Source organism: Haematobia irritans, chromosome 5 (genome assembly GCF_050003625.1).
Source record: "Haematobia irritans isolate KBUSLIRL chromosome 5, ASM5000362v1, whole genome shotgun sequence".
Taxonomy (NCBI): Eukaryota; Metazoa; Arthropoda; class Insecta; order Diptera; family Muscidae; genus Haematobia; species Haematobia irritans.
The window spans coordinates 109,936,460-109,954,349 of NC_134401.1; the positions used below are offsets into that span (position 1 = coordinate 109,936,460).

Genomic DNA, 17,890 nt, shown 5'->3' on the forward strand with positions numbered 1-17,890 from the left:
ACTCTAATTTATTAGCCAATGCTAATCAAGTTTCAAATTTTTTTATGTATTATCCGATCCTATTTAGACTTTTGATTTATTACCCACATTAATTGAGCGATTTCTTCTTTTTTAATAATGTACGCAATATTAGTTATATACTAACTCTGTAGGTGCAAAATCAACTACAGTCACAACTATATGTAATATCAGACATTTCTGCTCAGATTGTACCAAAACTCCCATAGAAATGTACCCCTTAATGTTCTTAAATATAGTCGGCCCCGCCCGACTTTCTACTTTACTTACTTGTTTATATCAAACATTGTTGTTATACCCTCCACCATAGGATGGGGGCATATTAACTTTGTCATTCCGTTTGTAACACATCGAAATATTGCTCTAAGACCTCATAAAGTATATATATTCAGGGTCGTGGTGAAATTCTGAATCGATCTAAGCATGTCCGTCCGTCTGTTGAAATCACGCTATCTTCCGAACGAAACAAGCTATCGACTTGAAACTTGGCACAAGTAGTTGTTATTGATGTAGGTCGGATGGTTTTGCAAATGGGCCATATCGGTCCACTTTTACGTATAGCCCCTATATAAACCGATCCCCAGATTTGGCTTGCGGAGCCTCTAAGAGAAGCAAATTTCATCCAATCCGGCTGAAATTTGGTACATGGTGTTAGCATATGGTCTCTAACAACCATGCAAAAATTGGTCCACATCGGTCCATAATTATATATAGCCCCCATATAAACCGATCCCCAGATTTGGCTTGTGGAGCCTCTAAGAGAAGCAAATTTCATCCAATCCGGCTGAAATTTGGTACATGGTGTAAGCATATGATCTCTAACAATCATGCAAAAATTGGTCCATATCGGTCCATAATTATATATAGCCCCCATATAAACCGATCCCCAGATTTGGGGTACGTGGTGTTAGTATATGATATTTAACAACCATGCCAAAAGTGGTCCATATCAGTCCATAATCATATATAGCCCCCATACAAAGCGACCCCGAGATTTGGTTTTGGAGCCTCTTGGAGGAGAAAATTTCATCCGAGTCAGTTGAAATTTGGTACATTGTGCTTGTATATGGCCGTTAACAACCATGCCTAGGTTGATATCGGTCTATAGTTATATATAGCCCTCAGATAAATCGATCCCCAATCACAAAAAAATTGGTCCATATCAAGTTCATAATTGTAGCCCTCATATAAGCGACCCCCATTTTCCAATTCTGGCTCTCCATGTACCGTGCTAAAGTCCATATCGATTCGTAATTATTTGTAGACTTACCTATACATAACTTTTTTTGTTAATATATACCACGTATGGACTAACTCACAATTTAGAAAACGATGTTAAAAAGTTTTAAAATACCTTGCCATCGGTAAGTATTACCACAACGCAAGTAATTCGATTGTGGAGTCTTTCGCAGAAGTTTCTACGCAATCCATGGTGGAGGGTACATAAGATTCGGCCTGGCCGAACTTACGGCCGTATATACTTGTTTTTTTTTTTTTTGCAAAAGTTGCTGATTCTTGAAATGTCGAAATATTTTTCCAAATATACAACTCCGTTTTTAGAAAGTATGTAGCTTCACGCTCATAAACGATTATTTCTTTTAACGGAACATTTTGCGTTATAGTCGTAACTTTGCCTATTTCGCAAGGTCTATAGATTTTCTAGACTTCTACAAAATCTATAGACTCAAAATTTAAGTCGGCTAATGCACTAGGGTGGAACACAATGTTAGTAAAAAAAAAGTTTAGGAAAGTTAGAGTCATATTTACCGATTTAAAAAAAAATTGGCACACTTGACTACACTACTAATTGTACTCCTAGTGCGAAATTTCAACCAAATTGGGGTAAAACTCTGGCTTCTGGGACCGTATTAGTCCATATCGGGCGAAATATATATATGGGAGCTATATCTAAATCTGAACCGATTTCAATAAAATTTGGCACATTTGACTATAGTACTAATTGTTTTTCTTGTGCAAAATTTTAAGCAAATTAGGGTAAAACTCTGGCTTGTGGGGCCATATAAGTCCATATCGGGCGAAATATATATATATGGGAGCTATATCTAAATCTGAACCGATTTCTTCCAAAATCGATAGGGTTCTATTTTGAGCCAAAACACATACTTGTGCCGATTGGACTAAAACTGCGACCTAGACTTTGATTACAAAAATGTGTTCACGGACAGACGGACATGGCTATATCGACTCAGGAAACCACCCTGAGCATTTTTGCCAAAGACACCATGTGTCTATCTCGTCTCCTTCTGGATGTTGCAAACATATGCACTAACTTATAATACCCTGTTCCACAGGGTGGCGCAGGGTATAAAAAAACAACAACTTTAAACTAAAGATGCAAATTCCCAGATAAGTCTTAGCCTAATTTGAAGCTTTATATCATTAATGCAAAGATAGTGAGTCAGTTAATTTAAACTTTATTTATTTAAGGCAAAAATTATTTTCTTTGCCTTAACAAATATTTCGCTTACTTTAACAAGAAGGACGCAATTTTCAAAGATTTGTGTCCGAAAGTCAAAGAAAAACATTTTAAAGCAAAATTTACGAACTGTCCTTTAATTAAGATTACTTTAATGATTATTATACCCTGCGCCACACTGTGGAACAGGGTATTATAAGTTAGTGCATATGTTTGCAACACCCAGAAGGAGACGAGATAGACACATGGTGTCTTTGGCAAAAATGCTCAGGGTGGGCTCGTGAGTCGATATAGCCATGTCCGTCTGCCCGTGAACACATTTTTGTAATCAAAGTCTAGGTCGCAGTTTTAGTCCAATCGACTTCAAATTTGGCACAACTATGTGTTTTGGATCAGAATAGAACCCTATTGATTTTGGAAGAAATCGGTTCAGATTTAGATATAGCTCACATATGTACATTTCGCCCGATATGGACTTATATGGCCCTAGAAGCCATAATTTTACCCTAATTTGCTTAAAATTTTGCACAAGAAGAACAATTAGTACTATAGTTAAGTGTGCCAAATTTTATTGAAATCGGTTCAGATTTAGATATAGCTCCCATATATATCTTTCGCCCGATATGGACTAATACGGTCCCAGAAGCCAGAATTTTACCTCAATTTGGTTGAAATTTTGCATTAGGAGTACAATTCGTAGTGTAGTCAAGTGCGCCAAATTTTATTGAAATCGGTTCAGATTTAGAAATATCTCCCATATATATCGTTCGCCCGATTTACACTCATATGACCACAGTGGCCCCTCTTTTACTCCGTTTAATTGAAATTTTGCACAGGGAGTAGAATTGGCATTGTAGCTATGCGTGCCAAATTTGGTTGAAATCGGTTCAGATTTAGATATAGCTCCCATATATAGCTTTCGACGATTTACACTCATATGACCACAGAGGCCAATTTTTTGCTCCGATTTAGTTGAAAGTTTGCACAGGGAGTAGAATTAGCATTGTAGCTATGCGTGCCAAATTTGGTTGAAATCGGTTCAGATTTAGATATATCTCCCATATATAGCTTTCGCCCGATTTACACTCATATGACCACAAAGGCCAATTTTTAACTCCGATTTAGTTGAAATTTTGCATAGGGAGTAGAATTAGCATTGCGTGTTAAATTTGGTTGAAATCGGTTCAGATTTAGATATAGCTCCCATATATATGTTTTTCTGATTTCGAAAAAAATGGTAAAAATACCTACATTTTCCTTGTAAAATCGCCACTGCTTAATCGAAAAGTTGTAAAAATGACTCTAATTTTCCTAAACTTCTAATACATATGTATCGAGCGATAAATCATAAATAAACTTTTGCGAAGTTTCCTTAAAATTGCTTCAGATATAGATGTTTCCCATATTTTTTTTACTAACATTGTGTTCCACCCTAGTGCATTAGCCGTCTATCAAATTCTGTCCAGATCGAGTGATATTTAAATGTATGTTTTTGGGACAAACATTTACATATAGTCCCCAACATATTTGACGGATGTGATATGGTATCGAAAATTTAAATCTACAAAGTGGTGCAGGGTATAATATAGTCGGCCCCGTCCGACTTTAGACTTTCCTTACTTGTTTTTACTTAACATTGTGCAAATTGCGTATCCTAAAATTTAGGTTGCATCATGATAGATCAATACACTTTTTAGTGTAGCTTTTCAGATCATCGTTATACCAGTTACATAAACTGACTTTTAACTATTTCAAAATTTGGAAAGGTGATTTTACGACTTTTACAAAATTATACGTTTATCGACTTTGACGTCGTGAATTTCATCTTTTTCAATTCATTGTAGATTTTTCAATTATTTCGTTATAAGTTTATTGGTCGAGTTTGCCTAACATAAACGTTTGATTAGTCGATTTTCAAAAAAACAAAAAAATCATAAGTGGATTTTGAAGATTACGAAAAGTCGACTTTGAAGTTTGTGACAAAAAGACGAAATTACACTGAAAAAAATATTTTCGTGAGGTCATGTCTTTAAAATACGAATATAAATTTTGCTTAGCATAGAAGACGCATTTCTCTAATATAAAGTTTTTTTCCTTGTACAAAAGTCGATAAACTTTTCAATGAAGTCGTGTTGTCCTTATAATTAAGTGATTTCACTTAAAACTGGTATCATAACACGAAAGAAAAAATGTTTGGGCTAAGGTCAACTTGACTTTAATAATTCAGAAAAATTCTTTAAATTTAATGGAATTGTCTTTAAATTTGTTGTCTTTTTGCATCTTGACTACAAAGCAAAAAATCGTTCAAATAACAGGTTGGCTGATAAGTCCCCGGTCTGACACATAGATGGCGTCGCTAGTATCAAATGCATATTATTTTTATATAGTACCAACCTTCAAATGATTCGTGTCATAATTTGACGTCTGTAAGTCAATTAGTTTGTGAGATAGAACGTCTTTTGTGAAGCAACTTTTGTTATTGTGAAAAAATGGAAAAAAGGAATTTCGTGTTTTGATAAAATATTTTTTTTTTGAAGGGAAAAATACGGTGGAAGCAAACACTGGGCTTGATAATGAGTTTCCGGACTTTGCCCCAGGGAAATCAACAATAATTGATTGGTATGCAAAATTCAAGCGTGGTGAAATGAGCACGTAGGACCGTGAACGCAGTGGACGCCCGATGATACCGACGAAAACATCAAAAAATCCACAAAATGATTTTGAATGACCGTAAAATGAAGTTGATCGAGATAGCAGCAGCGTTGCCAGAATTGTTTAACCGAAAACCGCTAGATTTACCCAAAAAATAGCTAAAAAAGCTAAAAAATGCTAAAAAAATAGCTAGAAAAAAAGCTAAATTTTTTTGTATCAAAAGTCACATTTTTGATTGAAATTTAACAAAGGTATTTTCTACAATTTAAATGAAAGTAATGTATTTCGAATTTTTCACAATTTCAAATCCAAACTAAAATTTTATTTAAAAAAATTCATCAATATTTGGATATGCGGAAGCTCTGTGCAAAATGGGTGCCGCGCGAGCTCACATTTGACCAAAAACAACAACGTGTTGATGATTCTGAGCGGTGTTTGCAGCTGTTAACTCGTAATACACCCGAGTTTTTCCGTCGATATGTGACAATGGATGAAACATGGCTCCATCACTATACTCCTGAGTCCAATCGACAGTCGGCTGAGTGGACAGCGACCGGTGAACCGTCTCCGAAGCGTGGAAAGACTCAAAAGTCCGCTGGCAAAGTAATGGCCTCTGTTTTTTGGGATGCGCATGGAATAATTTTTATCGATTATCTTGAGAAGGGAAAACCCATCAACAGTGACTATTATATGGCGTTATTGGAGCGTTTGAAGGTCGAAATAGCGGCAAAACAGCCCCATACGAAGAAGAAAAAAGTGCTGTTCCACCAAGACAACGCACCGTGCCACAAGTCATTGAGAACGATGGCAAAAATTCATGATGTGGGCTTCGAATTGCTTCCCCTCCTGAGGCAAAACCGAAGGAGTACTACCAAAATGGTATCAACTAATTGGAAGGTCGTTATAATCGCTCTTGAAGGGAACTATGTTGAATAAAAAACGAATTTTGAATTTTGACAAAAAAATGTGTTTTTCTTTGTTAGACCGTGGACTTATCAGCCAACCTGTTACACTTTATTTTAAAGACGTTTTTTACTTGAAACATAGCATAATTTCTACTGGAAGTCGAGTCTTAATTTGGAAAATAAACTTCTCGTTAACTCGTTTTTAAAGGTCTTTGATAGCATATGAAGAAAAAAGGTGATAAAGCGAAAAATTAAAATTTGTTTCCTAGAAGCAAGTACACAAAACCCAAATTTAAAAGAGAATTGTGTCTTAAAAGTATCCTTACTTGTATTCCCCGCTTCTTTGGCTCGGAATCAATACCAAAATTTTTAAAGTAAAGACAAAATCTTTAGAACCGGGCATGTTGTTTTTTCAGTGTAATTAGTCGATTTTTGAATTTTTATCCCTAACAAGGTGGTCATACCACTGTGACACCAATTTTTATCCAAGGTGGGATTGCTCACCATTGCACCACTGTGGCCCCAATTTGAGAAGCTGTTTGACCTAAAAAAATGCCGATTTCTGGCTCGGCCGCATTTCATAAATTCCTTAATATATGAATCAATAGTTTAGACTACTGAAATTCAATTGTGTCAATGGTATTATTCAGAAGCTACAACTGGAGTTTATAGTTTGTTTCTTTGTAGCTTAGCTTTTCCCTCACTCAAACACTCTGTATAATTTCCTCTTGGGTGTAAATATAGATGTTTTGCTATTTCCTTCCGCTTAAGCATATTTCCACGAATTCTTTAATTGGTGACTCTGACGATGATAGTACCATGATTCTTCATTGCAACAGACTATGGCCTCGTTGGATTGTTGGTGTTGAAAATATTTCTTATAAAACTCTTCGTGAAATGAATTTTCCACTTTTGTGTGGGTTGGAGGTTTCTTCGTTTTTTTTGTTTCTTTGTTTTATTCGAGTACACATCTATAAGTATTGACACCCTTCAAGTCCAACAAACACTTGTGGAATTGGATGTTTTCAGCCAAAATGGAAAAGCACTGCTACTTCTGCGGTTGAATGAATGAAAGAGCAAAAGTAAATTGGAATTAGAATTGAAAGTACAACACCACAAATATTTCACTTATTTATGGATGATGCTACCACAGGACCAAGGATGTTGGTGTCATCAATGCTAGCGATGTTTGTGGGATATTGGGGCCCGTAATGATGATGTTGATGATGATTTTCATATCTCACTCTCTCTCTCTCTCTATTAAGTTATGGGGGTATGGTTACGCATAGCACATTCCTTTGGAGATGCTCCAATAAAAAAACCCTCTCACACATACATTAATCCAAGTTTTAGGGACATTGTTGGTAAGAAAAAGGAAAGAAAAAAAAAAACGCAAGGATACCGAGTTTACTTGTTAAGGAATTCTTAGAACTCTGATCAGTTGGATTTGAGCTTCCGGACATAACGGCTATCGGTCTAAATAAAATATTTATCGCTTTGGACTTCAATTGGTCTAGGTATTGAAAAATATATAGCATTAAAAAGTGAAGTGTAAAATTGCTAAATAAAAAAAATATGTAAAAACTGGATTGAAAGTAAAATTAAACCAAAATTATAAAAAAAATAATTTTAGCTAAAAACTTAAAAAGTGAAATAAGAAAATTTTTATTTTTTTTTTTGAAAATAAGAGAAAGTTAATTTCAAATGCTTTAGAAATACATATATATATTAAGCCTATAAAAAATCAAAATGCTTGAAAAATTAAAAAACAGAAAAAAAAACAATTTAAAGATTTACTAAAAAGTGAAAAAAAAAATAAGAAAGATGCAAAAGCTTGCGAAACTTTGAATTAATATCAAATTTTTCTTTGAATGAATATAAAATTCTTTGGAATACGAGGTCTTGTTAAATAATTTAACAAATAATAATTTAAAGAATGGACAAAAAAGTTTAAAATCTCCGAAACTTTATACACTCAAAAAAAAAAAAAACTTTCCTTTGGAACGAAATTTTGGAAAAATCATATTCCCCTTTCTGATAAATTCTTTTCTTTAAGAGCAAATATTATTTTAAGAGCAAAGAAATTACTTTTAAAGCAATATTTTAGTTTAAAAAAAACGTGGATTGTCGAAAATTTCTTATTTCACTCTTCTTTCAGTGTAAGAGCTGGGAGTTCGGTGTATGTGAAAATAAATCAACATAAGATGGGACATACATTGTGATTAAGATATTCATTTACTGGTCTAAGAAGACACCAATCGGATAGAAATCTACCTACACTGATAAAAAAGCATACTCGGTTCCAAAGAATTTGTCTTTACTTTAAACAATTTGGTATTGATTCCGAGCCAAAGAAGAGGAGAATACAAGTAAGGATACTTTTAAGACACAATATTCTTTTAAATTTAGGTTTTGTGCACTTGCTTCTAGGAATTAAATTTTAATTTTTCGCTTTCTCAGCTTTTTTTCTTCATATGCTATCAAAGTCCTTTAAAAACGAGTTAACGGCAACTTTATTTTCCAAATTAGGACTCGACTTCCAGTAGAAATTATGCTATGTTTGAAGTAAAAAACTTCTTTAAAATAAAGTTTTGAAAAACATGTCCTATATTTGAACGATTTTTTGCTTTGTAGTCAAGATGCAAAAAGACAACAAATTTAAAGACAATTTCATTAAATTTAAAGAATTTTTCTGAATTATTAAAGTCAAGTTGACCTTAGCCTATAATTTTTTTCTTTCATGTTAAGATACCCATTTTTAAGTCAAATTACTTAATTATAAGGACAATACGACTTCATTGAAAAGTTTATCGACTTTTGGCCAAGGAAAATAATTTTATTTTAGAGAAATGCGTCTTCTATGCTAAGCAAAATTTGTATTCGTATTTTAAAGACATGAAATCTTTGACTTCACGACAATATTTTTTTCAGTGTATTTGATTGATATATCGAAAAATTAACCGATATAAATCATAATTAATACACCCGTTAACGTTTCTAAAATAATCATAGATTTTGAAATTTAAGTCATATTGATCTAGGAAGCTATATAAAAAATATATAAAAATTCCAATATAAACATTTTCACTGTAGATATCAAATTGTTGATGCTCAAGAGCTGCAGAACCGTTGAGAATTTCTAAAAAGTGTCACAAAAAGTATCATTCGTCATAAAAGGTGGCATACCCATTTTAAGAAAGTGGAACCATTTTTCAAAAAGTTACAATTAAAGGCATTTATATTAAAATATTTATTTTAAATCGCTATGCTTCATTTGCATAAAATAGTTTCCCTTTTTATACCCTCCACCATAGGGGTATATAAACTTTGTCATTCCGTTTGTAACACATCGAAATATTGCTCTAAGATCCCATAAAGTATATATATTCTGGGTCGTGGTGAAATTCTGAGTCGATCTGAGCATGTCCGTCCGTCCGTCTGTTGAAATCACGCTAACTTCCGAACGAAACAAGCTATGAAACTTGGCACAAGTAGTTGTTCTTGATGTAGGTCGGATGGTATTGCAAATGGGCCATATCGGCCCACTTTTACATAGCCCCCATATAAACGGCTTGCGAGGACTCTAAGAGAAGCAAATTTCATTCGATCCAGCTGAAATTTGGTACATGGTGTCAGCATATGATCTCTAACAACCATGCACAAATTGGTCCACATCGGTTAATAATTATATATAGCCCCCATATAAACCGATCTTCCGATTTGGCTTGCGGAGCCTCTAAGAGAAGCAAATTTCATCCGATTCGACTGAAATTTGGTACATGGTGTATGTATATGGTCTCTAATAACTATGCAAAAATTGGTCCACATCGGTTAATAATTATATATAGCCCCCATATAAACCGATCCTCCGATTTTGCTTGCGGAGCCTCTAAGAGAAGCAAATTTCATCCGATTCGGCTGAAATTTGGTACATGGTGTTAGTATATGGTCTTTAACAACCATGCAAAAATTGGTCCACATCGGTCCTTAATTAACATATATATAGCCCCCATATAAACCGATCACCAGATTTGACCTCCGGAGCCTCTTGGAAGACCAAAATTCATCTGATTCAGTTGAAATTTGGTACGTGGTGTTAATATATGGCCTCAAAATCCCCTGGAAAAATTGGTCGAAATCCCGAGATTTGGTTTAGGAACCTCTTGGAGGAGCAAATTTCATCCGAGTCAGTTGAAATTTGGTACATTGTGCTAGTATGTGGCCGTTAACAACCATGCCTAACTAGGTTCATATCGGTCTATAGTTAGATAAATCGATCCCCAATCACACAAAAATTGGTCCATATCAAGTTCATAATTGTATAACATATAGCCCCCATATAAGCGACCCCCATATTTCAATTCTGGCTCTCTACCACGTATGGACTAACTCACAATTTAGAAAACGATGTTAAGAAGTTTTAAGATACCATAACCCAAATAATTCGATTGTGGATGACAGTCTTTACATAAGATTCGGTCTGGCCGAATCTTATGTAAAGATTCGCCTGGTACATAAGATTCGGCCTGGCCGAACTTACTAATTAATTTAATTAATTTAACTAAAGTACGCAAAAAACTATTACAGTCAAGGAAACTTTCACAAAACATAATAATTCCATGAACTAAAATAGAGTTAAATTGGATTTAGTGCCCCAGAGGGATTTACTTTTTTTTTTGAGTGTGGCGGCTATAAAAAACTATATAGGCAAATTCACTACATATCACATCCTCGAAATCACATTTCATCCAAATTGGATAAAAAAAATTACTTCAGGATGCCAAAGATATATTCATAAGAAATAAAATCGGAGAATTTTGAGTCCAAAACTTAAAATTTCTGTCACGAATCTATGAAATTTACTTCTTACGTTAATTTTTTTTTTGTCTTTGAAGCAAGTCAAAGTTTTCGTATCATTTTTAGTCTGAAGAAATAATCTTTAAATTAACTGAAATATTGGATCTTTGGATTAAAAAAAAAGAAAAGCTTCAAATATAGACTGACTGGTTTACTTCAAATATAGACTGACTGGTGTATGTCACGAAAGTCATTTTTGCAATTTTTTCCTTCAAACTACAAAATTTACTTTAACAAATTAACTATGTATAACAAATTTTCTTCAATTAGCCGAAAAAATTTACTTATTTTATTTATTTGTATTATGTCAGCATAAAGATTTACTAAATTCGCACTTCTCACAAAAACTTAATTATCTCTTTAAATTTTTTTAATTTTTACTACAAATGCGCCCATCTTAAACTTCATATGGACATTCGTGCAATTTTCAAAACCAGTTTTTTCCTTCAAACTACAAGATTTTCTTTAACAAGTGAAAAAAATTAATTATTTATTTTCAATTTGTCGAAAAATATTTACTTATTTTATTTATTTTTATTATGTCAGCGTTTGTTATACTGTTTAGTTAAAATATTCTAAAAATAATATTTTTTTTTAATTAACTAAAATTTTTCTTCAATTTGGGTTCACTGTTTTTTCAGTGTAATATCAAGTACGCGAAATTAAAATTTAAAAGAGAACTTCTTAAATGTTCCTTAACTTCAATTCTCCGCTCCTAAGGCTCGGAATCAATTACCAATTTTTTAACTAAGTTACCTCCAAGATTTTTTGGTGAGATTTTTTTCTGGAGTCTTTTAACGATTTTTGATGATTTTTACATCCCGTTTCCATTTCAACTTTTCGATTATTTTGTCGATTACTCTATTTATACCCTTCACCACTACTGTTGTACAGGGTATAATAAGTTTGTGCATTTGTATGTAACGCTAAGAAGGAGTAATCATAGACCAACCTTTTAGTATACGGATCGGCTTAGAATTAAATTCTGAGTCGATTTAGCGATGTCCGTCTGTCTGTCTGTCCGTCTGTCTGTCTGTCCGTCTGTCTGTCTGTCCGTCTGTCTGTCTGTTGATGTATTTTTGTGTGCAAAGTAGAGCTCGCAGTTTTAGTCCGATTGTCCTAAAATTTGGTATAGAATCCTGTTTCGGCTCAGAGACGATCCCCATTGATTTTGGAAAAAATCGGTTCAGATTTAGATATAGCTGCCATATATATTTTTCACCGATCTGGTCATAATTGGCGTGTATATCAACCGATCTTCCTCAAGTTCCGTACATCCGAACATTTTATGAGTCTCGAAAAACTTGCAAAATATCATCCAAATCGGTTCAGATTTAGATATAGCTCCCATATATAGCTTTCCCCCGATTTACACTCATTTGCCCACAGAGGCCAATTTTTTGCTCCGATTTAGTTGAAATTTTGCACAGGGAGTAGAATTAGCATTATAGCTATGCGTGTCAAATTTGGTTGAAATCGGTTCAGATTTCGATATAGCTCCCATATATATGTTTTTCCGATTTCGACAAAAATGGTCAAAATACCATTTTTGTTAAATCGCCACTGCTTAGTCGAAAAGTTGTAAAAATGACTCCAATTTTCCTAAACTTCTAATACATATATATCGAGCGATAAGTCATAAATAAACTTTTGCGAAGTTTCCTTAAAATTGCTTCAGATTTAAATGTTTCCCATATTTATACCCTTCACCACTACTGTGGTACAGGGTATAATAAGTTTGTGCATTTGTATGTAACGCCAAGAAATAGTGGTCATAGACCCATCTTTTAGTATACCGATCGGCTTAGAATTAAATTCTGAGTCGATTTAGCGATGTCCGTCTATCTGTCTGTCCGTCTGTCTGTATAAGTAATTTTGTGCACAAAGTACAGCTCGCAATTTAAGTCCGACCGTCCTCAAATTTGGCATAGGGCCGTTTCTTGGGACAGAGATAATCGCTATTGGTTTTGGAAAAAATCGGTTCAGATTTAGATATAGCTGCGATATATATTTATCCCCGATGTGGTTATAATTAGCGTGTTTATCAACCGATTTTCGTGAAATACCGTATATCCAAATATTTTATGAATCTCGAAAATCTTGCAAAATATCAGCCAAATCGGTTCAGATTTAGATATAGCTCCCATATAGATCTTTCGTCCGATTTAGACTCACATGACCACAGAGGCCAAAGTTTACTACCGATCTTCGTGAAACTTTGCACAGATGGTAGAATTGACATTCTACCAATGCTTGGTAAATTTGATTGAAATAGGTTCAAATTTAGATATTTATATGGCCACAAAAGCCAGAGTTTTGCCGTGATTTGCTTCAAATTTTGCACAAGGGGTACATTTAATAGTATCGTTAAGTGTGTCAAATTTTGTTAAAATCGGTTCAGATTTAGATATAGCTCACATATATATCTTTCGCCCGATTTGGACTTATATGGTCTCAAAAGCCCGAGTTTTGCCCTGACTTACTTCAAATTTTGCACAAGCGGTACTTTTAACGATACTATTGTATGTGCCAAATATGGTCAAAATCGATTCAGATTTAGATATAGCTCCCATATATCTTTCGTCCGATTTGAACTTATATGGCCTCAAAATCCAGGGTTTTGTCGTGATTTGCTTCCAATTTCGCACAAGGAGTACGTTTAGTAGTATCGGTGATTGTGCCAAATTTGGTTGAAATCGGTTCAGATTTAGATATGGCTCCCATATATATCTTCCGTCCGATTTGCACTCATTTGACCAGGGCCAAAGTTATACTCCCATTTACGTAAAATTTCGCATAGATAGCAGAATTATTATTCTAACTATACATGTCAAATTTAGTCAAACTCGGTTCAGATTATATATAGCTCCCATATATACGTACACCAGAGTTGGGGAAATATGGTAGACTGTTACACATTTTAGACCCATTTGCAATGGAAGTTTCCTCCAATTAACTGGATAGCGTTAGCCGATTTAAATTTTAATTCTAGAGATTTTGTAGAAGTAAAAAAAATTGTCTCCTTTATATAGCTTCCAGCAAATGTGAAGTAGTTGAGATGGTAACACAAATTTTGGCCTAGGATATAATATAGTCGGCCCCGCCCGACTTTAGACTTTACTTACTTGTTTTCCTATATATATGTCCTATTATTTGATTTGATTTAAAAAAAAATCGATTAGCTGAATTTGAAAATTGACAAAAAATCGACTTGGAATTTTCTTTTTATAAATCTTAATATTCGACTTTTGTATTAAAATCGTGTTTGAAAAAATATGTTTTTAAATAAAGTTTTTTTTTCTTGTTTCATAATTTAATAATAAATTTATAATAGAATAAATCATAATGGATAATAACGAGTTTCGAAGGCGTGGCACCGAAATGGTTGAATATATCTGTCAATATTTGGAGACTTTAAGTGAAAGGCGAGTTACACCAAGTGTAGAGCCGGGATATTTAAGGCACTTACTTCCCGGTAAGACAAGATGTTATAAATTAATCCTTTTTTTCCTATATTATTGGTATTAATACCTTACAGCTGAAGCACCTGATGAACCTGAAGATTGGGATAAAATCATGATGGATGTAGAGGATAAGATAATGCCTGGTGTCACTCATTGGCAACATCCTAGATTTCATGCTTATTTTCCAGCTGGAAATTCTTTCCCCTCAATATTGGGTGATATGCTGGGAGATGGTATAGGATGTATAGGTTTCTCATGGGCAGCAAGTCCAGCATGTACAGAATTGGAGACAATTGTATTGGATTGGTTGGGTAAAGCCATAGGTTTACCGGATCACTTTTTAGCTTTGAAGGAGGGAAGCACAGGTGGTGGTGTAATACAGGTTGATACAATAGTAAAATTATCTGGAATTTTTAATGTGAAAAATCTATTATTTCACGTTAGACATCTGCCTCAGAATGTATATTGGTATCTTTGTTGGCGGCTCGAGCTCAAGCTATAAAACGCTTGAAATCCCAACATCCATTTGTTGAAGAATGTCTATTGCTATCGAAACTAATGGCATATTGCTCTAAAGAGGCCCATAGTTGTGTGGAAAAAGCAGCCATGATTTCATTTGTAAAATTAAGAATTTTAGAACCAGATGAGAATGCCAGTTTACGAGGCGAAACATTAAGACAGGTAAGAAATCCTAGGATGCGTTAAAGGCGAGGGACGGTCAAGTAATTGATTTTTGTTTTATTTTCTAGGCCATGGAAGAAGATGAATTGCAAGGATTTGTTCCATTTTTTGTTTCTACCACATTGGGTACAACCGGATCATGTGCTTTTGATAATTTATATGAAATTGGTCGGGAATTAAAAAATTTCCCTGGAGTTTGGTTGCACGTCGATGCAGCTTATGCTGGAAATTCTTTTATATGTCCCGAACTGAAGCCCCTACTAAAGGTGAGTATTTGTTAGTTTAGTAATTTTGAATTATTTTTTTTCTGGGTGCAGATTTTAAGATAGTTTTCTGAAACGTTTTAAAAGATTAGCAATAAATAGTATGCAATTAAAGACATGTATCTGTTTTTATAAATGAAGCTAGGGGGCTACCGTGCTGCAAAGGTTAGCATGTTCAATTTACATACTAACGGTCCTGGGTTCAATACCAGTTTCGACCGAACTCCAAAAAGTTTTTCAGCGGTGGTTTTCCTCTCTCAGTAATGCTAGCGGCTCTTAGTGTACGAGAGAAGCTCACCACTGTGGTATTACAATGGACTGGATAGTGAAAGTGAGCATGAAATAACGTGCTGTCAATACACCTAGCCTAACCTAAATGAAGCTTTCTCTTCGGTTCCTGAAGTCTAGACAACTAAACTACAACATCACGTCACATTATCGGTCTGTGATACTGGCAGTGTTGGATCTCGTTCAAAAAGTGAACGAAAAAAACGTTAACAAAACCAAAAATGATCCGAAAAGTTAAGTCTAGTTTTGATCGAAATCCACGCCGCAGTAGAAGAAAACAATCTGGTGAGATGGACACATATTAAAAAATAAACATGGACTAAAGCCATTGAAGAACCAAAAAGTTTCAAGAGCTGGGCTGGAGACTGAAAAGAGCTGAGGAGTTGACCAGTTAACGAATTTGGTTTTCTCCAATGAGAAACCATTCCAAATGGATCAAGGACGCTTATGGAGCGCCGTACCGGCCGATGGTCCGTTCCCGATCGTACTAATCGGTCGTGGGGTTAAAATAAATACCGAATGTTATCGTGAAAATGTCCTAAAGACAGTAATGAAGCCCTGGAGAAAGTTTTCAGCTGCATACAATGGGCATACCAACAGGCCTCCGAACCATCACACTCAGCACGCGTCAACCAAAAATGGCTTACAAAGGATGTTACTCGCTTCTTTTCTACCACACTATTGTAGACTTTTTCGCCTGGGGCATTTTGAAGAGTTGGGTTGCCATTTTGAAGGTAGGGTCTCACCAAAGTGGAGAGATTGGCCAAAAACCGCTGAGCCACTTTTATGTAACGTGTGATTGTCGGCCGTTTGAAGGTCACAATTTTTGCGAAAGGTGGCCAATTCGAACAAATCTAAACTGATTCTAAAATTCGATGTTATTTCTGAAATTTTTGCGTTTGAACAATAAAATTAAAAAGAAAAAATGTAGCGCTTAGATTGTCACATTAAATATCAGCCACCCCGTACAGGCACTACTCAATTTTTAGTTTAGTACTCAGATAATAAAAGGTTTAATACCCGTACTGAGTTTCCATAAACCCTAAATTTGGTTGGACAAATTTCGTTTCTTGAGTATATCTTTGGATCGCTTAAGAAAGACGCGTGTACGAATACCCTAGAGCAAACAGCAAAGCCGAGAAAATCTTCAGGGATGTCCTGTAAGAGACATTTAAGATGAAATCGTATTCTCGAAATTCTGTCGAGGTATCACAGTTGACCGATAAGAAAGTTGAGCTTCGAAAAGAATATGTGGCTGGCACAAGGATCAAAACACGTGGAAAATAAATCGAACAGCTTGTCATCACATGCAAGCGAGTCCAATTTCCGATCCAGGCGACTGTAGTTGACGATTTCGGACTTCACAAACCCAAAAGAGTTCTTATGCAGCGAATGACTTCTTTAGATATTTTGTTGAGCATTTCTATATTTTTGGTCGTGGAAGCAGGATAGCCTGGCTATGGTATTTAGCTATAATAAATGCCGTCAAGAGCCCAGCCAGTCTGGTTAAGGAAATTCAGAAGCGAAAAAAGTGCCAGATTTCTATCTTTAATTCCCAATACTTTTCTCGACATCCCGTAAATCCGGAAAACTTGAACTGACCTATTTTACAGCCCATTAGAACATCTCGAATTGCCTGAACAGCAGCAAGGTTTCCCGCACAGCTGAGCAGCAAAATTCGCGCTGGACAACTTTTTATCGAATTATCTTGCGAAATTCGTAATATCTATGGCTAGTAGATAATTATACAGGATCCTCGAAAGTGGCCACCAAAAAGGGGAGAACAAGCAGGCCCTCTACTGAGGTTCTGTTTCTTCTGCCCTCTCACATGGCTACCCCATGAAAGAGATGTTTTTACCTGGTACGAATTCAGAAGCATCAGTCATGCGTATGAAAAATAAAAAAAAGCGGCATTAACCCATGTCGTACTGTGTGGAAGACCACGTTCTTGTGGTGAAAAATAAAATTTTGAAAGATCAGATCGAATCTATCTCCGCACAGATCTAATTTTTATGCTTGTTGGAGGGTTTAAATAAACATTGTGTCAAATTAATATGCTTCAAGATCTTAGCTTCGAAGTCGAATCTCGGGCAAAAATAGTCAACGAGGTCGTATTTTGTGATCAGCTCATATAAAGTTATATCTAAATATATTCGATATGTAATCTCTAGCATAAATAGTCGGTGCCTATATATCCATTTTTTGGGGAACTGTTGATGAATAGACGGAGTGACAAATATCAATTCTGAATTTCATAGTGCGTTGGAACAATATAGTAAATAAGTTGTGACATTTTCCTCAGTGTATAGTAATTTATTAACATAT

The 17,890-nt window shown here is 34.9% G+C and overlaps 2 protein-coding genes across 3 annotated transcripts in view; one reads left to right on the forward strand and one right to left on the reverse strand.

Moving 5' to 3' along the window:
• Rpp25 (ribonuclease P protein subunit Rpp25) overlaps positions 1-17,890 on the reverse strand; it is a 172,306-nt gene that overhangs the window by 50,242 nt on the left and 104,174 nt on the right. The gene's annotated exons all lie outside the window — the stretch shown is intronic.
• The window catches only part of Tdc2 (Tyrosine decarboxylase 2), a 30,635-nt gene continuing 20,197 nt past the window's right edge, over positions 7,453-17,890 (forward strand). Inside the window, exons 1-5 of the mRNA XM_075310376.1 lie at positions 7,453-7,529; positions 14,204-14,344; positions 14,408-14,715; positions 14,778-15,014; positions 15,083-15,280. Coding sequence (XP_075166491.1) covers positions 14,215-14,344; positions 14,408-14,715; positions 14,778-15,014; positions 15,083-15,280 — 873 coding nt within the window. The 5' untranslated portion in view covers positions 7,453-7,529; positions 14,204-14,214. The remainder of the gene's footprint in view (positions 7,530-14,203; positions 14,345-14,407; positions 14,716-14,777; positions 15,015-15,082; positions 15,281-17,890) is intronic.